The following is a 24,312-nucleotide window of genomic DNA, read 5'->3' as shown; positions in this document are numbered from 1 at the left end:
ACGTTTACGACTTACGTTCCTGCGGGAATTGCGTTTGTCCGTGAGAGACTGCGCAGGGGTTTGTCCGTGAGAGACTACGCCCTGGTTTAAGTTAGATGAGAATTAAGAATGGGGAATCTCTTAATGTCTCGGTTACTTAATGTTCGTTTTTGAAAATCGTTTCAGTAAATGAGTATTAAGAATGGGGAATCTCTTAATGACTTATTTACTGAATGTTTTGTCTTGAAAATCGTTAAGTTAAATGAGAATTAAGAATGGGGAATCTCTTAATGTCTTGTTTACTCGTGTATGTTTTGGTAAGTTGTGCTGACCCGGGATAGGTGGCACCTCGGTAAACGGTACGGACCCGTGATAGGTAGTACGTTTACGACTTACGTTCCTGCGGGAATTGCGTTTGTCCGTGAGAGACTGCGCAGGGGTTTGTCCGTGAGAGACTACGCCCTGGTTTAAGTTAGATGAGAATTAAGAATGGGGAATCTCTTAATGTCTCGTTTACTCGTGTATGTTTTGGTAAGTTGTGCTGACCCGGGATAGGTGGCACCTCGGTAAACAGTACGGACCCGTGATAGGTAGTACGTTTACGACTTACGTTCCTGCGGGAATTGCGTTTGTCCGTGAGAGACTGCGCAGGGGTTTGTCCGTGAGAGACTACGCCCTGGTTTAAGTTAGATGAGAATTAAGAATGGGGAATCTCTTAATGTCTCGTTTACTCGTGTATGTTTTGGTAAGTTGTGCTGACCCGGGATAGGTGGCACCTCGGTAAACGGTACGGACCCGTGATAGGTAGTACGTTTACGACTTACGTTCCTGAGGGAATTGTGTTTGTCCGCGAGAGACTACACCCTGTTGATTTGTGAACTGTTGGTTCATTTTGTTTGTGTAGTAATGTGTTATAAATGCTAAGTGTTATGTTTTGGAATTTGGTGATAACATGTTTGATTGCAATACCATTTCGAAATCCATGATGTCGTAGTAATTGTGTTATCAGTGTTAAGTGTTAAGAATTGGGATTATGCATGAATGTGATTGAGTTAGTTTATGAATTTTTGAAAGAATACACAGGTAAATCGATTTCCCAATCGATTGGATAGTAAACAGGGACTTGGCCAAATGGACAAAATCGATTAGCCAATCGATTTTGTAATCAGTTTTTCGAAAATCATTTACGAAATCGATTGCCAATCGATTGGGCTTAAGTCAGGGACTCATCCATATTCGACCAAATCGATTTGGAAATCGATTGGCCATTAAGTCAGGGGCTCAGCTACCCTGTCAATCGATTTCCCAATCGATTGAATCAAGCCAGAGTTCAAAATTTCACTAAAAACCTTCAGGAAATCGATTTGGAAATCGATTGGTATTAAGTCAGGGGCTCAGTACTCACTCAATCGATTTCCCAATCGATTGATTTCAGCCCAGGATTCTGTTTCATCAAAATCCTTCACCCCAATCGATTGCCTAATCGATTGGCTCAGTGAAAATCCTCAGTTTTAGTTGTATGATTGTTTGCTCATGAAACTATCCATGTCTTGATTTGTTATGTTATAATTAGGGGATTGAGAACCTCATTTTACTTTCATTTTAACTGGCAAAGTATTGTATGAACTTTTCGCATATTGAAAATCCTGCTAAGGTGCATGCTTGGTTGTAAAGTTATTTTTAGCATTCAAAACTTAAATGTTATGTGTTAACTGTTATTTTCGGTTGGTGACCTTTACAATTATTGTGGAAATCTGGGCTTTGCCCTCAGATGAGAGTCAGGACGATCCTACCGGTTCTTACCCTACGGACGGAAATGGAGATGGGAACGCTTGACTGCAGCTACGTTAGGAGAATCTCACGGGGCGCGTGGAGATCAGTCAGGGTGTTTAGTTGTGTTGTAAAATGATCAGATTAGGTTGGCATAGAGGGATCAGATGTCTTTCTTTTGTATTGCATTTATTTTCAAATGGAAGACTGTACCTATTCTAATATTGTCAGCTTGACATGTTATTTTCGATGGGTTACATGTACCATTTGTTGTTGGGTAAATGGTTTGGATTTATAATTGGAGTAACTTTTCCGCTGCCTGTAAATTATAATGACTCAATTATTTATCCAAAGACATTTCTTTATTTATTCCTCTGTTTTAGTTTAATTACTTTTAAAAAAAAAAATATACCCTCGCTTTGAAAAACGGGGTGTTACAATTAACATATGGACATGGGTAATCTGGCGTATATAGATTTAATTATAACTCAATGTATTTAATAATTGAAACTCAAAATTGTTCAACAATTCCAAGCTACATATACATGACAACACCAATGTAATGTCAAACATGTAAAATAGAAACACAAAATGGCAAATAAAACAATAATAGATAATACAAAAACCTAGCTCAAGAACACAAATTTGGTAAATGATTAACCAAAATCTAATATAATTCCTAAGTAGCCTTATAAGGTTGAGTTGTAAGACCAAACCCAAATGGAAACAAAGGATCATAATGAGAATCACCAACATTCATTGGTAATTGATCAACACTCTTAAACCATGTTCTTGAAAGCTTACCACTAAATCCATAATCACCAAGCAAAACATCAGTAACACCGTGACCTTCACTTCTAGGAAGCCAAGCAGCAACTAGTCCTTCAATTTTGTCAAGATATGGTTGAATCACAACAGGTCTACCAGTTATTAACACAACAACCCATTTCATTCCAGCACATACATTGTTTATTGTGTCATATCCATGACTTGAAATTGTTAGGTTTAAGCTGTCACCACTTGTTTCAGCATATGGTTTCTCTCCTACTACCACTATTGCATATGAAAAGTTGTTTGACTTTACATAGTCGAGATCTGGATACTCCTTGTAGATTATGTTGGTGTCCTTGTCAACTGTATTTTTTATAGCACCGAGAATTGTTGTACCTGTGAATATCAGTTGAGCAGTGTTAGCATTGTATTTTTGGAAAAATTGCATTCACCTTCCTAATGTGAGCACAAACACAGGCATCAAACACGACTCTAACAGATATAGAGACACAAGTAATAATTTGTGAAAATAAAAGGGATTGAATGTGTTAGATACGACTCATAGTTAGTGATGAGTGGACAAGTCGTTTGAGCGATAACAAGTTTTAATCTGGACCGTAATATTTAAATACAAGTTGTACGCTATAAACCTTAATCTTAATTTATAATAGAAAGATATTGCACCAACTCTGCAGTCAAAGATGTAGGCATAATTGGCTGAATTCCTTGATCAAATATCATGTGTTCTTTTATTGTGCGCTTTTGTATCTTTATTCTTTCGAGTCGGGCTTGTTGTTCTAACATAATGTAACCATATGTGTTGGTGTCGTGTTAGTGTCCAATACCGATATATTTCAAACACCAAACATACCTTTAATATGGAGTGTTGGTGCTAAGTCCTTTTGGTTTTTAATTGAACACTAATCATCCTTATATTTGTTGAAAAAATTGCACACACACCCTCTATTAAAGGGGAGGTGTATGTAATTAATGTATTTTACAAAATAGAGGGGTTGTGTTTAAACATTTTAAGGAGGTGAGTGCAATTTTTCTTGATATTTTTTTATACTTGATAGTGTCAAACAATAAGTAAAATTAACAGTCTCATAAGTGCAGCTAAGATAGTAGAAGACAATATAGACATTTGATGTGTTGTGGTGTGGATTTGAACTCAATGATCCCTTTCTTGCATTTAATGTGTATGAGTTTTGCAACTAGACTCTTTAAAAAAAATATAAGTAAAAAAAAGTAGAGAAGGAAATTATTATATACCACTAGTAATGTAGTTGCCACTAAGTCCCTGCCATTCAATAGTCCATCCACCACATTGATAACCTAGATTATCAGCATGGCTTCCGGCAACAAGAATTTTTGAAGCCTTTTTAGGAAGAGGAAGCAATGGCTTATCAGCATTTTCACCATTCTTCAATAGAACCAATGATTTCCTCACAGCTTCTCTTGCCAATTCTCTATGCTCCTGTCAAATCCTGATGCCAATATAGTAGTTTAACATCATGGACTACACTTTAATAGTATATCTAATATCGTGATCGAGAAAAGTAGATTGTGTATGTTTGCGCGCTAGTAAATTATAATGACAATATAGTTTATCAAAATACGATATAAATTTTATAAGGACTAAAATTATATTTAATTCTGAGTTGATTGAATGACCTGACTTCCGAGCTGATCGACAAGACTGTAATCGGCCAATGGATTCTCAAATAATCCCATAACAAACTTGACTCTCAAAATTCTCTTCACTGCATCATCGATTCGACTCATCGGTATGGCATTGTTCTTCACTAGGAAGGTTAGGCCATCTATGAACTCAGTGTAGTTATATGGAATCATTATCTGCATCATTAAAATGGTAAGTATCAAACATCATATATTCTATGTATATAAAATCAAATAACATTAATCAATAGACTTGAAACAAAAAATAGTTTACCATGTCAATACCAGCATTGACTGCAGTTTGGATTGAGTATGTGTAGTTAGCATGAGGAGTGGAAGTTATCCTGTCAATTCCTTGCCAATCTGATATGACAAAACCCTAAAGAAAAAACATAGAATCTTAAGCATATACTAATATTTGATGATTGATAATAATAAAAAATCTATGCAATGTAGTGTAAGAATATTTTATTGTCAATCAAATTTTGTGAAGTAATTGCATCACGCGGCTTTCAATCTCAACTGTCTGATCTCAAATTTACGACTGAAATAGTTTAAAACAGATTTTGTAACTGAGAATTAAATATAAGACTAATGGGTCAGGTTGTGTATAATCCAAATCCTATTGGAATACAAATTCTTTTATCAAACTTAAAAATCTATGACTCGTCATACTCATTAAATAATGTGGCAATACATGTATCATTGGATATATGTGTAAAAAAATTTTACACAAACAATACATAGAAATTAAACTTTTTAATGTAATCATTTGTAATTTTGAAATCAGAGGTGCATGAGGTAAAGTATTATTACCCTGAAACGGAGTGTGTTCTTGAGGAATCCAGTGATTAAATCGCGATTAGCATGCATTTTTTCGCCATTCCAGCTTGAGTAAGAAACCATGATGGTTGACACACCTTGAATAATTGAGTTATAGTAAGCTGGCATGTGAATGCTGAGCAATTCATGTCTGCTTACAACTGTGTTGTTCTCGTTGATTCCTTTTGTTGTTCCACCATCACCAACAAAGTGCTTAGCACAAGCTGCAACTTTCTTGCTGTGCAAGCAAATGACAGCAAAAATTAAACACCAAATAGAGGTTTGCTCAAATTTCGTTACGTTAAAGTGCTATAATGTCACTATTGTCACTATTTAACAATAGTTTAGACTAAGTAACCTATCATAGAACAATAGTAGTTTGTTCCTGTTTTAGCATAGTATAGCGTTATAGACAACATTGAAGGATTGTGAAAGGAAAAATGGAACAAGGATAAGAAACAAGGATATAAATAAAACATCAACAATATCAATTCTTACTTTCCGGCAACAAATGGAACACCCTTTGGCGAATTCGAAGGGATGTCACCTTGAAGTCCTGGAATAATCTCAGTCATAGATTGAACTACTGTATGATCTTCACTATAACTTTCATAACATCTACCCCATCTTGGATCTCTACAAACCTATACAAACAAATATGTTATAAGGTAGAATAAGTGTTGTCAATCGCAGATATCAGAAAATAGCTATTTATTCAAATTCCACTACAATGCTATAGCACCTCTATAGTTGCGTTATTCGAAATACTTTGTATCAAAAAACATATCCCGAAATAAGTGCAATTTATTCAAGTTCTACTACATTATAACGTTATTGCTGCTATTTGACAACACTGAATAGAAGAGTCTTAAAGAAATAAATTTGTTATTATCTCGATTACCGCAATGCAAGGCGCATATACATATGGAATTCCAGTTGCTCTAGCTTCAAGGGCAGTTGCCTCACCAATCTTCTTCACCAGTTGAGGGTCTCTATAGGTTCAAAAATAAACCTCATCATCAATACAAAGAAGCATAGAAAAACAAATTACATCATACTAACGTTTGAGTAGTGTTACACTGATCAATAACTTTTTATACGATATGCATTGTATCAAATTAACTGTTGGATTAAAAATTTATATCATATAAATTATCTTTGTAATTTTGAAACAAATTCAAAATCATTTGATACGTCATTGAAATAATAGACTAGACAAACTATTAAAAAAATTAAAAGAAGGAGAATTTTCAACAATAGTCTAAACACAAATGTCATGTTCCATTTACCTAAAACAATTAAAATATGAATACTTTAATAGAGTAAAAATTTGATAAACATCGCTCATAATCTTAAAAAGTAATTAAGATCTTGCAGTATAATATTAGTGTACCAACCTCAAAAAAAAATGAGAGCACAATTTGACAAAGTTTTTGTTGCAAAGTTTTTTTTTTTTTTCCATTTCTTGTAGACATTAAAACTATAATATTTCAACACACAAGACAAGACCTTTGAATACAAGAAATGATTAATACTCAAGAATTGAAAAACAAAAAAAATTCACACATAAAAGAATACAAGAATTTTAGTCATTTACCTTGTAGCTCCTAGACCAATATTGTGAGGAAAAATAGTTGCTTTATAGACATTGTTATGGCCATGAACAGCATCAATTCCATATATCATTGGAATTCCAAGCCTAGTGGATAAAGCACCCTTTTGAAATTCATTCACCATATCAACCCAATCCTTTGCACTAGCTTGTGGCTTAGGAACACTTCCACCACCACTTAGTATAGTCCCTATAAAAACAAACAAAAATATAATTTTTTTCTTCCTAATTCACACTTTTTCATTTCTATTATTTTTATTAACAAACAAAAAAATATATTTATAATTCACACTATTTGATAGATAGTGAACAACCATTTTGATCACCGAATGGATTGAAATTACAAATACATCATCATCAAGTATATTTTTTATTAATAATTTTAAGGATTAACTTGACAAACGAAACACAATATCGATGACTAAATGGATTAATTAAAAAGATATGCAAAAGCCAAATTGACTAACAAAAAAAATATTTAGGTAAGTTTTTTCAATTTTTATACATTCATAAATTATTGTCACAGAGTCTCGCCTCACATATCGAGAGTCAAAACAACGATTTATCCATTTAAAATATCTATGAATTTTTATTCAAAACTAAAGTTTAAAATAACAACAATACTTACTTTAAAATCCTTAATATTACATTAAATTACAGATAAATGTGATTGATGCGGATTAAATCAGTTGTGATAACACTCACATAAACGCATAGATATAAAAACCTTTGATGTCACAACTCAATTCGCGTTAACCAAACATTTTCAAAAATCTTGTTAAAATTTAAATTAAAAAGACAAATACTACAAGAAAAAAACTTACCAATATAATACTTTTTCATCACATTAGAAGAAGCAACAGTACGATCAATCTGAACCATCTCACCAACTTTCTCTTCCAAACTCATCCTACCAACAAGATCCTTAATTTTAGTATTCAATGGTTGCTTTGGATCTTTGTATTTCAAATACTCAGCTTCAGCCATAGCTACCCAACAATGCAAAATCAAAAACCCCACCAAAAATACTGTAGCTTTTGCCATTTCTTCCTCTCGAAACAACTTCACAATGAAATCACAACAAAAATTTCAAAGTTAGTATTGTATATATATGACACTCACATTAAAGACAGAATCATCATGGCCAACAACAAGTCAAACAAAAATCATTATCATGTCATTAATGAAAAATCATTAATTTGAACAACCTTATTTAAGGGTGAAAGAGACATAAATCTGTTCTTTTCCAAGACAAAAGTATGAAAAGTGTAATAATATGATGATTTGTAATGTAGTAAGAGTGTGGTATATAAATAAAAAAAGAGTCTATAAGATACAGTTACCGTTTGGTAATTACATGAAGGTTGTTCTATTTCTAAGCTAATAAGTTATCTTGTGTGTGTGAACTATTGCATTTGTTAACAGGTTGATCCTATCAGTAACCTTCCATTGGAATGTGTGATACGGAGAGTGTTCAAAAGTTCTGATCGAGATGAATGTATGTTGCTATGTCCTGTTGACACGTAAGTAATACAAAATAATCAATTTCTAGAGTGGTATCTCTATAATGGTCGTCGTAACTGTTGTGGTAGCATCGCATCGCATCGCATCCTTTACATTGCTGTTGACTATGAATATATAACTTTTGACCGCAGGCCTGTGCAAATATTGAAGAGCACACGTGATGGATGGTACAGCTACATTTAATCTTGATTTATTTAGGACTTATACTTTTCAATGTTATCTTGAATGGATTTGACTCCCGTAAATTGAGTTCACTTTACGGGCCGTTGTATATTAGGACTTATACTTTTCAATGTTATCTTCCTTTTGTATATTAGATTAGCGACGAGGAAGTTGAATCTGTTCTACCTGCTGCAGCTTATGCACTTGCCAAGATACATATGCATCTTGTTTATAGTGGGTATGTTTCTGATTTCCTGTTATTTAGAAAGCTGCTTGTGACATTAACTTTGTATTTTATCTTTACAAAATAATTATGTCTCCATATCAGGTACTGTTACACAGCACGTGGCGGTTTTTGCTATACAGATAAAGATATACTTGACTTCCACACAGGTGAGGATTTCTTTATTTTCCCATTCAGTTTGGAATATTTTCTTGTTTAAATGTCCTTTTTGGCCACTCAACTTTTTTTAAATATGGCAATTTTGATCTTATATTTCTAAACTAATACTTTTAGCCTTCTATCTTTAACTCTTTTTTACAAATTCAAATTATTTGATTTTGATCGAATTAAAGATGACATGGGTAAGATTTTTGGTTACCCAATATCATGTAGGATATTAATAAATAATAATTTAGAATAAAAAAAAAACAGAGGGCACATACATGGAATACATATTTTCATCTCTTAAGTTGTTAGAATCTTTATTATTTTCATCTCTTAAGTTGTTGATAGTATTTTTTATTATTTAATGGAAAAAGGTCTCTAATGTCAATTGAAGAGATAAGAGCCTTTGGATTAATTTTTCTTTTTAATTATATCATGTAATTAATATTATATTATCAAAACATTATATCTTACTTTTCATTTTATGATAATAAAAAAACACACAAAAGATTAAATAAAAAACAACAATTGTTAATGTTAAGAAACATTACAAATTAACGTAAAAAGGATACAAATGAGAAAAATTAAAGTAAATGATTACATATAATTGATTTATAGATCTTCATTAACTACGAGCAACAAATACAACCTAACTACCAATTATCTATATATTTAATAGTTAATAAGAGTAATTTAATAAAATTATTACTATTTTTCCTTTTATTTATAGTCAAATCTTAATATTTGTTAATCCAAGGAAGATAAGCCTTCATTCTACTTTTACCAACAAAGTTAATCTCACAGACAAGTGATATGACTCATATCATATAAGGATAGACAGTATATCAACATTTCTACAAAGTACTTTTTTTAAATCTTGAATTTTCAATTTTGTTAAAAGAATATTTTTTTCATGTTTTCGCCATATAATATAGTGAGTATTAGCAACTTAACTCCCTTAAACATTCATTTATGAAAAGAAAAAGAAAAAGAAAAAGAATTAGTATATGCTTTCTATGTGCATATTTGGAGACTAATTTATTCTCATTGAACTTATCATATTGAAATTATATGATTTAAATATATGATTCATCTTTATAATTACGTGTTATTTTGGTTGTAGTGTTCCTAAGTTTTTTTTTTTGTTTGATTTTTGTTATTATAAATATATTTTTGTTAGTTTTTTTTATCATTGCTCTTTTGTTTTAGTTCATATAAAATTAATTTTTATTTGAATGAGTTCTTGTAATATATATAATATTTGATTTTAATTCTCAATTATTCGAGATATAATGAATTATAGGGACCAATTTCAATAAAAGTCAATTTTGCAAGGACTAAAACAAAAAAAAAACAATAATAAAAAAAAACAAAATATTTACAAAGATAAAAATCAAATAAAAAAATTTAAAAAAAAAAAACGCATATTTGTAAAACCAATCATATATTTATATTTAATTTATATTTAAGCCTACAAAATTTCATCTTTAAATAAACTTCTTGTGTACATAAACTTTTTCAATATTTTGAGGTCAACATTCTACTTAACAAGGCTAACTTTAAAGTCTGAATTGGAAACTTGGCACAATTCAAGATTCTATTTCTTATGACTTGTTAAAACTTCAAAAATTTCGTTACAATAAAACAAATTACAATTTTTTTGACACAGAAAAAGAAAATTACTATTTGTTTTCCTCTTTTTGTGTTTATGTATTTTTACTTTAATATAAAATATAAATTAAAACTAAATAAAAAGATAGATAACATTTGTCCGGAACTTAAACTATCATCCAATGGAAAGAAATCATGAGAAGAGTCGTCGAGACCAAATCTAGAGTCCTAAGGTAGAGTCCTCTATTTAATAATAATAATAATAATAATAATAATAATAATAATAATAATAATAATAATAATAATAAATAATAATAATAATAATTATTATTATTATTTATTATTATAAATATAGAGTGAGTAAAATTAATTTAGGGTGTAGCATAATTTCCTTGGGCCATATCATATAGTGTGAATTAAGGTATAAACATAAGAAACCTTATTTTCTTAATAATAAAATAAGAAATCATTCACGTTAATAAGTACACATGTATTTACTCAATCATAAACGAATTAAAGTAACGTCAAAAGATTATTTCATAGAAATATTAGAAGACAATCTTCTAAAGAGATTTATGAGCTCGTGATAATCAAAAGTTATCTCAAGAATCAAATACAACAAGTGTTCAAATCGTTATGAACCAAATAATAAAGAGAATGATCAAAATGACCATTTATAATATAATGATTGATGACAAAATAATTGTAGAACATTTTAATTCATTCTAGTTGTCTTAAATAAAAGACAAGAGACAAATGATAACAGTTTTGGAATCACTAAAATCATGTTCTAGATTGATATAATTCGCACATGGGCCACACAAAAATAATCAAGCCTCAAGAAGTCAAATAATGAATGTCCTCTTGCAAAAAGTACATGCAAATTGATCTGCATTTTTTATCTCTAGATTGATTAACTGGAAGCAAGTACAAAGAACACAAGTGTATTGTACAAGCACTGTTTTGCATAAAGTTAGACATGCTTCTAATCACACACAATATTAAATGACAGTTGACAGCTCACTCTCACACTTATTCACGTTTTTCATCAGACTCAAAAGTAAGAACATTTTGGATTTTGTCAAGAACATTCCGAACAATAATATAAACATATATTTAATTATTTTAAAATAGATCTGATATTTCATTGATATGTCTAACAGCTATATCCAGTTTAAACTGAACATTCAAAGCATCTCATCATCTATAAATTGAAGTTCGATTTGAAGATGAAAACAAAAGTTCAATTTTCAATCTACCATCACTTATTCAACTAATCACAAGTTAAAAATCTCTTCAAGCAAACTCCAGATCTATTCATTATATATGTGAATTATCATTTATGGAGTTTATATTTATTTATCTCAAATAAAGAGTTGAAAATCATTAGATCCCAAATACTTTTTATCATACACATTGAAATTAACTCAAGTCTATCTTTTTATGTTAGATTGAGTGTGTTTATAAAAATCTTTTCTAGAAAGAAAGTGACTATAAAAATACTTTCTAGGTTGAAATGTGAAGATTGTAATTGATCAATGCTTGATCAAGAAAAAAAGATGTGAAAGATAACGTTTTAGTTATGAAACACAGTAAAAATCTCACGATTATGAGAGTGCACTAGCCCAACTAGAGTGAACCAATATACTTTTTGTATATAATCTTTTTGATCCCTTATCTTTAATTATTTGCACGCACATATTACACTTTACTGTTATTATTTTTATTTACAACTTCTTAACTTCATATAAACGGTTGATAAAGTTCTAATTAGTTAAAGAGATTATTAATCAACATTTGATTACCAACTCTAATTATGAGTGAAACATCAATTAAAGTACATTAACTAAATTTTAAAAGAATCACAATTTAAATCTCATTTTGTGATTTTCATTCTACTTCACAAACAACTAACACTCAAAAGTCACACGTTGAAAAACTATTCATAAAAAATTAAAAATTAAAAACTAAAAACTAAACAAGCACCAATATATGTGGATTTTCCCACGTATTATCATTACCATATAGTAAAGTCAAGTGGAATTAGATTTTGCACATGATTTTATAATAACAATACTCCATCTATATCACAACTAGTGGCATGTAAGTAAAAAATTTATATGTGGCTGAATTTTCTGTTTTGAATGTGAGATTAATTATTTTCTTTTAATTATATCATCTAATTAATATTATATTCTCAAAATATTATATCTTATTTTTAATTTTATGATGATAAAAAAAATACACAATTAGATAGAAATAATAAATAAATAAATAAACCAATTGTTAATGTTAAGAAACATGACAAATAAAAATAAAAATGATATAAGTGAGAAAAATTAAAGTGAACGATTATATCTAACTGATTTATATGTCTTCACTAACTACTAATAACAAATACAACCTAACTACCAATTAACAATATATTTAATCATTAATAAAGATAATTTAATACCATTGTTAATATTTTTTATTTATTTATAATCAAATCTTAATATCTGTTAAAAAAAAAAACTCCTTATGAGAACGAACTATAAATACAGTTAGGTCAAATTCAATCTAAGGAAGATGAATTAATGAGGAATGATTTGAGCCTATAAATGAATGTATATTCATTCATTCTGCTTTTACCAACAAAGTTATTCTAATAGATAAGGGATATGACTCATATCATATAAGGATAGGCAGTATATCATAATATTTCTACAAAGTTTTTTTAAAATCTTGATTTTTCAATTTTGTTAAAATAATTCTTTTTACGTTTTCACCATATATACTGAGTATTAGCAACTTAACTCCCTTAAACTTTCATTATGAAAAGAAAAAGAAAAAGATTCATTCTATATTTTCTTTGTGCATATTTGGAGACTAATTTTTACTCCTTGAAGTTATTATATTGATATTATATAATTTTAAATATGTGATTGATTTTTTAATTATATGTTATTTTAGTTTTAGTCTTGTAAGTTTTTTATTTGACTTTTGTTATCATAAATATATTTTTGTTAATTTCTGGTCATTATTTTTTTATTTTAGTCCATATAAAATTAGTTTTTATTGAAATGAGTTCTTATAATATATATAATATTTGATTTTAACTCTCAATTATTCGAGATATAATGAATTACATGGACCAATTTCAATAAAAATTAATTTTACATAGACTAAAACAAAAGAACAATGATAAAAAAAAAAAACAAAACAAAAATATTTACAAGAATAACAATCAAACTAAAAAACTTACAAAAATTAAAACAAAAAAACGCGTATTTGTAGGACCAATCATATATTTAAGTCTACAAAATTTCATTTCGAATAACATCTTGAGTACAAACATTTTTCAATATTTTTATATCAACATGAAATAGCAATGTCGATTTACAAGAAATGAGAGTTTAAATTATAAATGTTCCTATTTAAAAATTCTTGAAAAACTTAAAGATTTAACTCAAGAATGTTCTTGGTTGAGAAAACAGAAAACAAAGAACGTTTTTTGTTAGCTTAAAATCAGAAATTCAATTTATGTTTTTAACTCAAATAGTTTATCAGACTTAATAAATAAGAAGATAAGATAAATAATACCACACACGGATGTATCATGACTCACCCAACTTGGGTTACGTTCAGTCATCACAACTGTGAGATTTTCCATTAAGTGTTCAAAATAAAGAACCTTCTTGGTTTTACATCACTTAGGTCAGATCAACCTTGATCTGTTACAAACTTAATATATTTCCACCTAAAAAGAGATTTAATCAGGTCACCTATCAACCTTGATATGATTTCTTACAATCTACCCAAACTATACTAAACTCTTATAGTTTGAGTTTTACAATAATGATGAGATTGTTTTGATAGAATCTGAGATGTCTCAACTCTTGTTTGAGATTCGATTCTTGAGAAAGTGAGAATTTCAAGTATGTGGATGTGAATGATTTTATGAGACTTGTTATTACTTGAACTTATGCAATTTCCCTGAGCATTGACCTTTCTTTTATAAGCGTTTTAGAGCAATTAATAATGGTCAAAAGAGTTGTTGGTAGTGCTCTGTCAGTTTTCACCAAAATCAATATATACGAATAAAAATATTTCAGCCTTTGAACAGTTTATGAAATATGTTTGACTGTGCATTTTTCTTCGTTCTTGATCAGATTTCTCTTGTATTTGATGATCCTTTATAGCTCAAATATATTTGTTGATGATATTGCTTCGATCTGGAGATTTGATTCTGTCAAAACAGCTTGGAGAATGATGATGAACTTCTGCAGAATTATGGAGATTGATTATCAATATGGAGTTTCAGTCTTTGAACTTACTGGAGATTGATGATCAATCTGGAGGTTCAGTCTTGATCATTCTAGATGACTTCCTGATTAATTTGAATGTTTTGTACAATTCAAGATTATTTAACTCTCTTAACAGTTAAGCTGGAGAAGGTTCAGACTTGTTTTAACTTACTTGATTCACGACATTTTCTCTTTGTGATTCAAATGCTTTTTTTTATTAGAATGGATCCTACTTGATCCTTGTCAAGTACTGCTAACATTAGTATGAAATTTAGAGGCAGAATCTTCTTTTAACCAATGGAGATTGATTGATCTTGAGGCTATGATGATCAGTCTTGATCCTGGAGAACATTCTCCAATTTCACATATTTTGTCTAGAATGTTCTCATTTCTTTATCAATACAGTTTTTATCTGATTTCTTTGTTTTGCTTGATTCCTCTTAAAATTAATTCACTCAAAAGCACATGTTAAATTAACATAACATTTAGAACTATAATTAACGTTCTTAATTAACCTTTATTTATTTGAATCAAAATTTAAATTGAGAGTTTGTCTTAACACAACATTCTTAAATTTAACAAGTTTAAAGTCTCACTTGAAAAATGACCACAATTCAGAATCCTATTTCTTGTTACTTGTTTACACGTCAAAAAATTTCATTGCAATAAAACAAATTACAATTTTTTTGACAAAAAAAACACTACTACTTATTTTTCTCCTTTTATGTTTATGTATTTTTACTTTTACATGAAAAATAAATAAAAAATGAAATTTTAAAAAAAATAGATAACATTTGTCTAGAGCTTAAACTATCATCCAACGATACGAAATTATGAGAAAAATAACAACAACAACAATAATAATAATAATAATAATAATAATAATAATAATAATAATAAAAATAATAATAATAATAATAATAATAATAATAATAAAGTTTAATTGTAGTTTTAGTCTTCCTATTTTAACTGAATCACAAAAATAGTCCCTCCATTTTATTTGTCCTCAGTTTTGGTCTCTCAAACATAATATTAATCCAAAACTTGATTGAAATGTCATTTTTTTAATGATGTGTCAAAAAAAAGATGATGTAGAAAATACCATTATAATCCCTAATACCTTGAGAGCTAAAGAACATGACTTCATAAAAAACGTACATTAGTTTGAGAAGTCAAATGCGAGTCCAACCCTAATCCCACTCCATCATGTTCTTCATCGCTTCACGATTCATGTTTTTTCTTCACCACATGAAATCTTCCACGTAATCTTTTTTTTTTTTACACATAATTATAAAAATAACATTTTATCAAGTTTTGGAGATCAAAACTGGGAACAAATAAAATGGATTGGACTACTTTCGTGATTCAGCTAAAATAGGAGGATCAAAATTGCAAATAAGCCTAATAATAATTACAAATAAAAAAATTTGATATCTAAACTCTCAATTATAATAATATAATTATAAATATAGTGAGTAAAATTAATTTAGGATGTAGCACAATTTATGTGGATCATACCATATAGTGTGAGTTAAGGTATAAAAATAACAAACCTTTTTTTCTCTCTCAACTGAAATATTCTCAGATATATTTTAAACATTTGAATTAGTCAATTTATATGTATATTTGAGAATAGTGGAGGTGAGAGAAGAAACACTTTAAAAATAAAATATATAAAAGCCTAAATTAGATGTTGAGACAAACATAGACACAAATTACCAAAAAAACTGAATTTAAATCTTGAATAGTCACAACTGCACGCAATTGCGCAATCAACACATCAAAGACGGCCTAATAAAAATTATATAATTTGAAAATAAATTTAAAAATTTTAAAAATTTACTTTATTTTTTGATTATTTGACTAAGATCGGATGGTCTCTAATGCTAACTGTATGCATGAATGCAGTTGTGACATCAAGGAATTCAAATCCAAAAAGTTTATCACTCTTGAGAAAGACATGGAACATATGGAATACATGAAGTGCACATTCCCTTTGCATTTTTACACGATGCATGAACTTCCTCTCCAATAGAAGAAGTTATGTTAATCCCTTCTAGTATAATGTTAGTGCAACTTATGGCTTCATCACAATTTAATTGGATTGCATGCTTAGAAATAGATGTTCCCCTTATGTTGCGAAAAGTTACATCACTCACTTTCACTGCATGTACACTATCATATGGATTGTATTCTTGATCAATAATCACAGGATTATAGGCTTCAATAACTATAATATCCTCAAATGTGACTTTTCTTGCATATCCATGTCCTCCCTGATTTAAAAAATACACAAAATAGTCACAATTTGAGTGATAGGAATAAAGCACATATCCAATACTAATTAATTGAATTTATATATTTTTAATAATTATATTATTTATTTATGTTTAATTAGTGACTAATCTTGGTAAAAAAATTCATTGGACGCACATTTGTCCTTAAATATTTATTTTTCTAACTAAACTATTCAAATTATAACTTACCATCCATGTCTTAATTCTAGCTCCATTTGTCGTCCCGTTAAAAGTGCAATTTCGCACATATATATTTTCCACGGATTCATCTGCTCCATTTCTTCCTAGGCTCCCCACACTACAATGCATCCCAAACAATTTAATTATTGATCTAAACACACTTAAATTGATGTTGAAAGCAGAAAAAATAACTTGGACTAACCTGATGCCATGGCCAGGTCCACAAAAAATTCCAATGATGTTTATGGAACTAGAACCGTGATTAATGGCAATGCAATCATCACCTTAATTCAATAAAATTTAAACAAAAATGTTAGTTTAGTTTTTGAATCAAAATGTATAAATAATGATGGGTCAATGAAAGACCCATTACTATAGTTTTTAGAAAAGTCTATCAAGGCCCAATTACTTTATAATTGTAAGATTTAAAAAAAATGCTTTTCGGGACCTTAAAAAAATTCATCTTTAGCCTAAATAAAGGAAAAATTATTATTATCTCCCTCCTTAAATATACATTCCTTCAAATTTACAATTGAATTAATTATTTCTTAAGCAAAATATTCATAGTTAATTTATATTTTTCAATCAATAACTAAACAAAAATAAAAATTCCAAGGGTTTAGTCTAATAATGGTAAAAAAAGATACAGACATTGGTCAAATTAACATTTTTCTATAAAAAAATATAAGCAATAAAATAAAAAATAAAAAAATCATTAATAAATTTAATACTATTCTAACTTCTTTAATAATATGCTTATTTTACCAAAACTAATTTTTTAAAGAACAAATGTGAGTGTAGCAACTTGATTTCAATTTTCATAAGAAACACTTTGTGAATTACCTGTTTCCATTTTTGAATTCTCAATGATGACATTAGATGATTCTGCAATGTCAATACCATCAGTGTTTGGGCTTTCATTTGGGGCAATAATATGTAATTTAGATATATGTGATCCATGACATGCATTTAAACTTATATGATTTCTTGGACTATTGATGTGAGTCAATCCTCTAAGAATTAGATTTTCACAAGCATGAAAATGTAGAGCCTGCACATATAAGATTTCAATCTCAATCTCTAAATTAAAACATTAAGGGTGTTTTCAGATCAATTAAGTTTTTCAATTTAATTATAAAATTATCATATTGTTCACTTTTTAAAATTAAGTATTTTTCATTTGTCATTTATTTATAGACTTTGATTTATTTAGTGTTTTATAACTCACAGTTGGTCTGTCACAGTTGGTATTGGAATAGCAATCCCACCATGGAGCACCTTGACCATCAATTTGTCCACTTCCATAAATAATGAGCCCATTAATCTCTGAGAAACGGATCCATGTTTCTTTCTCATTGTTATTGGGCCATTTCCATGCCTCAATCTTGTTTGGGGCTTTGATTGTTCCCTCAAGCTGCCAACTCCAATAATGCATAGAAAATTAAATAAGTTGCATAAGAAATAAAGAGTTTTTCTCTCACTTTCAATGTTTTTTGATTGATTAATTCAGATATGTATTTTGACAAAGAAAAAATATCTTAAGATTGACCAATCTAAAAAAGTATTCTGAAAACTTTTGAAAATATAAAAGGATGGGAGAAGAATGCTAACAAAAACAAAAGTATAATCTTGATCTTTTTTTTTTTTTGATCGTATGTATATTGATTGCTAAGAGAATAAAATTGTATAAATACAATCAACTATATGGTAAATTAATCTTTTGCAAAAAAAAATGTGACAAGGAATTAAGAAAAGGAAGTTGGACTTAAGAGGTTAAGAAATTTTAATTAAAGATACATTTTTTAAAAAATATCGAGTTAAAATTCTATTTAAAATAATTATTAATTAAACTTTACTTAACTTCTAGTCGAATTATGAGTTATCAAGGTCTTTTAAAATAAGAGAGTTAAAATAAAAAAGAAAAGAAAAAAAATAATTACATAGGCGTTTTTCTAATTAGAATTTTGTAAAGATAAATTGAAATCATTTAATGAGAATCTGAAAAATTCAAAATGACTAATATATATATAGGAAAGAAAAATGATTAGATAATAATTTTAATTCCTCTTAACTAAAATTTGTAATTTTTTTTAAAAAGTCTAAAATTATATTATAATTGTCTATAAAAACTTAATGATTGTAACTTCAATTTTATTATTTAGTACCTATATTTTATCATAATCTCGTTGATTAATTTTTAAAATAGTTAATATTTTTGTCGAAAAATTAAATCTCTTTTTGTAAAAAATAAATGAATAACTAATCCAATTTAACATTTTATATTGTCCAAAAGCATATCCTATATAAGATTAATAGAGGTTTGAAATTTCGTGACACATTAGAGAAAACATTCATTATATGATAAATAGATTGTAATTTACCTTTACATAAACTGTTGTAGAGTTGCAAGGACCTTGAAACCATAGAGGTTGCAAGATGAATGTTTTTCCTTTGGGTATGAGAAGTGTTGGGCTGTCATGAATTGCACTACATGTATCTTTCCATGCATCCACAAAAGCCTTTTACAAGTTGCCATTTAGTTTAACTTTCGATTTCACAATAAAATTATAATTAATAAATATCATATTAAAATTGTTTGCATGATAATTTTATATAAGTAAAAGTTGTATTTTCTTTTTTTTTTGTTACAATGACTAAAAACGAAATCTTGATATTTTATTTTGAGGGTCGGATAATATATTTAGAGATCTTGCTAATTATCGATAAATGAAATTGATAGTATAACATACATTATTTTGAGGTTTAATTTTGAGGCTTAAAAAATTTGAAACATAAGCTTCTAGCCTCACTTGCTTTGAACTTTATTTTATAAGGACTAAAAATATATTAACTCTTAATTTTTATATTTGCATTCTCATTTTTAGTAATTTCAATTCAAACAACTTTAAATTGCAGTAATTTGTTTAAATGCCCTGAGTTCTTTTTGTAAAACTTACTTTGAATTACAACTTATTTTTAAGGAAAATGTTAACATGTGTTTTTAGGATACATGTTAGTATACTAAAGATATAAATTTTGTATTAGAAATTGTGTATTTTATTTTTTTAAGATATAATTACTATTTATGGAATCCTTAATATATAAATTGTGCATTTTATTTAATGTTAGCATGGTCCTTTTTTAATCCTTTTATAGTGTGAGATTTATATATTAATCTCAAGTGAATGCTCATCCAACCCACCAATTTTTTTGGCTTTTATCGAATCATGGTTTCTAATACACTACTGAATCCTAGCTTCTAGTGTATTTGAAAGTGAGAAACAAAATCAAGGGGAGATAAACATTTACCTTAATTACAAACAATCAAACTTGCAAAATCCCGAGATATTTATTTGTACTTTCTTTGAAAATTGATTTCATTATTGGGCTTACAAATTTAGTGAGACCCAAGTGCATTTCATTCAATTATAGAAATAGTATTAGTATTAGTGGAAGAATGTTAATGAAAGAGTTATGTCAATATTCAAATATAAAATTAGTTTAATTTTTATATATTATGTGTATAAGAAATGAATATAATCAAATTGTCATAATTATTTATTTGTGTGATTATGATTAAAGTCAAATATTTTTAATGATCTAATAGTTATAATTGATTCCCAACTAAAAAAAATATTTTCCCTAACAATGGATATGAAATATTTTTATTTTTTTTAAGTAACAAAACTGTATTTATTCACAAAAATGAGCACTACCCAAAGTACAAATTTATGTTAAGAGTAGAAAAACTAAAATAGAGGCACCCCAAGATCAGACCAAAATATTCAAGAAACCCCATAACACATCAAAGAATGTAAGTATCAATGGTGAAAATTATAAGTTTTATCCTTAATTTTACATTTAAATCAATACCACTAAAAATAGAACATTTTCAAGCAAGATGTTATATTTAGAGGGACAAAATAGGGAAACATACCTGAGTTTCATCATTTTTGCCATTCCCAACAGCACCATAGTCAAGAACATTGAAGCTGGGAATTATATATGGTAGTAATCTAGCACATATGCAAGGTGAAACAACAACAAATATTACAAGGACAACAAATAAAAATTTCATCTTTATTAGGATTTAACCACATCAAAGAGAGACAAAGAGGGTAGAATGTGTTAAGTGTGAGCATTGAAAGGATATACTATATGTTAACTTATAAACCGTAGCTTGATTAATTTGTCTCCCATTGAGAAAATTGTAAAGGATCTCATCTATATATCTGAACAATATTAATTTTTTTTATTTGTCAATTAATCATAATTATTAAATTATTAAAAAAATAATTTATTTTTAAAGTTATATATAAGTGGCTGTGATTTATTAACAATATAAATATTTTATATTAACGATATATAAAAATTAATTTCGACAATTGACAATATAACGGCATTAATATATATACCACCGTCTTAGCAATGAATGAGAGATTCAATTGGACAGAATCTTTGGCTCTTTACTTTAGCATATATGAAATAAAGTGCAAAGAAGCAATCAAATCAATAATAATATTTTTTTATGAAAAAATCAATAATAATATGATATATAACAACAGAATGTTAAAAAAATGATAGCGATTGAAAGTTACTGATAAAATTTAAAAATATTAGAAAAGTAAAATTAAATAGACGATTTCATACTATAAATATCAATTAAAATATTGGAAGAGGTACAAATTTTCTTTAGATATAAAAAATATTCAAATTTATATAAAAAGTTTAATTTACATACTCTATTTATCAACAACGTATAATCAATCATATGTAATTTTATGAATAGTAGTTATAATAAAAATTAAATATTATTAATAATTTAACGATTATAATAAATTAGTACTGTACAAACTTTTTACATTATATAAATTAAATTATTTGATTAAATTATATATTGAATGCCGAAGTATAATCAAAGAGAAGAACCGGTAACTGCCGAAATTTGCCTTTTCACAATATTGGAGAGGCATGTTATAACGCATCTCATATCTATTTTCAACTAAAATTAAAACATTGCTTGAAGAAGTTGCAAAAAGAAATAATAAAAAATAAATGTTCCTAAATATATATGTTCATTTGGAGCAATTTATCTATACAAAAGAAAACCGCAAAAACCGGGAATATGTAAAGATTAAAATTAGGCTAAGTAAAAGTACGTTCTTTCTTAGAATTAGTTCTATTAGGTAAATAATTGCGGAGTTAAAAATAAGAAAGCTAGTATATATGGGTAAAGTACTATAATCTAAATACTTTAGATAAAAGTGATGTGTAGAGTCCATGAAAAACTTTAAATAAAGAGGTAATCTCATTTTGGTTGGATATGTGCATGATTAGGTTGATTTTGAAAGTTAAGTTTAATAGATTGTTTGTCTTATTCTTGGATAAAAAACAAAGGTTGCAAATATAGAAAATTATTGAGAGAGTTAGAGCGAATTCAATTTAGTGTAAGTGAGAAAGATAAAGTGACATAGACGTAAAAGTCTCGTCAGAAATGTATACATGAAATCGATATTTAGATTTTTTATGAAAGATGTTGAGGTGGGTGAAGAGAACTTCAACTTAAAAATATGGTGCATATTTACCATTAAGGTGTGTACATTTGTTTGTCAACTAATTTAAAAAAGAATTCCTACAAAGATATTCTTCTATGATGTGAGAGGTTATCTATAGACTCTTAAATGTATATTGATTGTAACAAAGTACTCAAAACAATGAGTCATTTGTTTTTATTGCTCATTCTTCTCAAAAGTGTGATTCAAAATAGCAAACTGGTTTGGCATGTGTGTGGTGTTTCAAAATGAAAAGGTGAGTACAATATTTTTGGGTCTCCATTTGGACCATTCAAAAAGAAAGTAAACAACTGATTTTTCAAAACAAAGAAATATTATTGCAAGATAAAATGGAAAATATAAAATTACATTCCTATATAATATTATTGCAAGAAATATTTTTGCGATTCCATTTCATCTCGATGATGTATCTTGACCTTCTATGCACACTTTGTGTTAGTGGGTTGTTCTAATAAAATATCATTTTGCTATTAAACAGAATAAATGCATTTTTAACAACATATTTCACCCTAATAATGAATTTTATGAGGATACATCGCCAAGTTACCAAGGACTTGATAAGACCGTTTAGTTGTTCTAATTTGCCAAGCATCTTAAGGAGTTACCAAAGGCTTTGAGAGAGGACATTTTTAAAGAGACTCACAATGAGTACCACTCTATGACAAGGTCCAATTGTTGGAAGAGAAAATCAAGATTTTAAATAACGGTCTCAATTGCGTTTGTGGTCGCGTTAAAGATTTTACAATTTTAGCCATTATAGATTGTGGTCGTTGCGGTGTGAATTAATAATTTTTAATAATTTTTTTTTGATATTACTATATAATATAAATACTCATTGAGAGATAAAAGAAGATCAGAACTTAAAAAAAAGAGATAATATAATGTCTAGATACATTAGAAAATATGTATTTTTATCCATTTTAAGTGCAAAAACAAAATTCTAAAAAAAGAATTTCTAAAATGTAGGTGTCGCATTTATTTTCCATGATTCTTTTTACAACCTAAAAACAATAAAAATGAAAAAGACGTTGTCTTTACTTTTTGTCACAACAATTTTCTCGGACACAAACCATTTTTTAAAACCTTGAAGAGGAAGATGGGCTAAATCTCTTAAATGAAATATTTTTTTCCACTAAAATGACTTAATTTGAGAGCATGCATTATTTTCAATGTTATGAACACTCTCACTTAATTAAAGAAAGATCAAGAGTTGTCTTCTCTAATGCCACGAATTAACTACGTATGGATCCTCTACATGCAATTGCAACAAATGTGGGACCTTAAAAATTTAGAGTAAGAAGTTTTACCTCTTTGAATAAATCCCAAATCCTAGGAAGGGACCAACTATGTAAAGAGGGATTCGTAAGCTTATGTTTGGTAGCGCATATAATGAAGGTAAGGGAAAAGAGAGGAAGAAAAATTGTCTTGAAAGAATGAAAAATTTGTGTGGGATCCACATGCAAAAGACTTCTTTCCAATTTAGAAAGAAAGACAAGAAAAATAAAGCAAATTGATACACATAACCATTTATGCAATAGATTATTACATTTTATTCCTTTACCAATATTACTTTTTTTTATTAAAGGACATTTATATTATTTCAATAATATATTATTTTTTCTCTCTCTCATTCTTTCCATCTATTTTCTCTTCAGAT

General features: G+C 28.3%; 3 protein-coding genes across 3 annotated transcripts; 1 reads left to right on the top strand and 2 right to left on the bottom strand.

Annotated features, from left to right (window-relative positions):
- Positions 1-2,221: 2,221 nt before the first annotated feature.
- On the bottom strand, positions 2,222-7,695 carry LOC101507341 (uncharacterized). Its single transcript, XM_027331699.2, has 9 exons — positions 7,459-7,695; positions 6,620-6,824; positions 5,924-6,014; positions 5,521-5,666; positions 5,017-5,260; positions 4,475-4,579; positions 4,195-4,377; positions 3,793-3,997; positions 2,222-2,916 (listed from the first exon to the last, which is right to left on the bottom strand). The coding sequence occupies exons 1-9, from the start codon at positions 7,676-7,678 to the stop codon at positions 2,429-2,431; spliced, it is 1,887 nt and encodes a 628-aa protein (XP_027187500.1). The 5' UTR covers positions 7,679-7,695; the 3' UTR covers positions 2,222-2,428.
- Positions 7,696-7,991: 296 nt separating this feature from the next.
- Positions 7,992-14,804, top strand: LOC101507019 (uncharacterized). The gene is made up of 6 exons (XM_027332044.2): positions 7,992-7,997; positions 8,060-8,157; positions 8,290-8,332; positions 8,476-8,558; positions 8,649-8,713; positions 14,471-14,804. The coding sequence occupies exons 1-6, from the start codon at positions 7,992-7,994 to the stop codon at positions 14,485-14,487; spliced, it is 312 nt and encodes a 103-aa protein (XP_027187845.2). The 3' UTR covers positions 14,488-14,804.
- A 1,508-nt stretch (positions 14,805-16,312) lies between these two features.
- On the bottom strand, positions 16,313-21,283 carry LOC101506686 (probable polygalacturonase At3g15720). The gene is made up of 7 exons (XM_004489641.4): positions 21,020-21,283; positions 19,464-19,601; positions 18,311-18,496; positions 17,926-18,133; positions 17,285-17,366; positions 17,092-17,200; positions 16,313-16,881 (listed from the first exon to the last, which is right to left on the bottom strand). The coding sequence occupies exons 1-7, from the start codon at positions 21,158-21,160 to the stop codon at positions 16,549-16,551; spliced, it is 1,197 nt and encodes a 398-aa protein (XP_004489698.1). The 5' UTR covers positions 21,161-21,283; the 3' UTR covers positions 16,313-16,548.
- Between the last annotated feature and the right edge of the window lie 3,029 nt (positions 21,284-24,312).

Source organism: Cicer arietinum, chromosome 2 (assembly GCF_000331145.2).
Source record: "Cicer arietinum cultivar CDC Frontier isolate Library 1 chromosome 2, Cicar.CDCFrontier_v2.0, whole genome shotgun sequence".
NCBI classification, from domain to species: Eukaryota; Viridiplantae; Streptophyta; class Magnoliopsida; order Fabales; family Fabaceae; genus Cicer; species Cicer arietinum.
The sequence above is the reverse complement of the archived record's forward strand: the minus strand, read 5'-3'. Positions and strand labels throughout refer to the sequence as shown.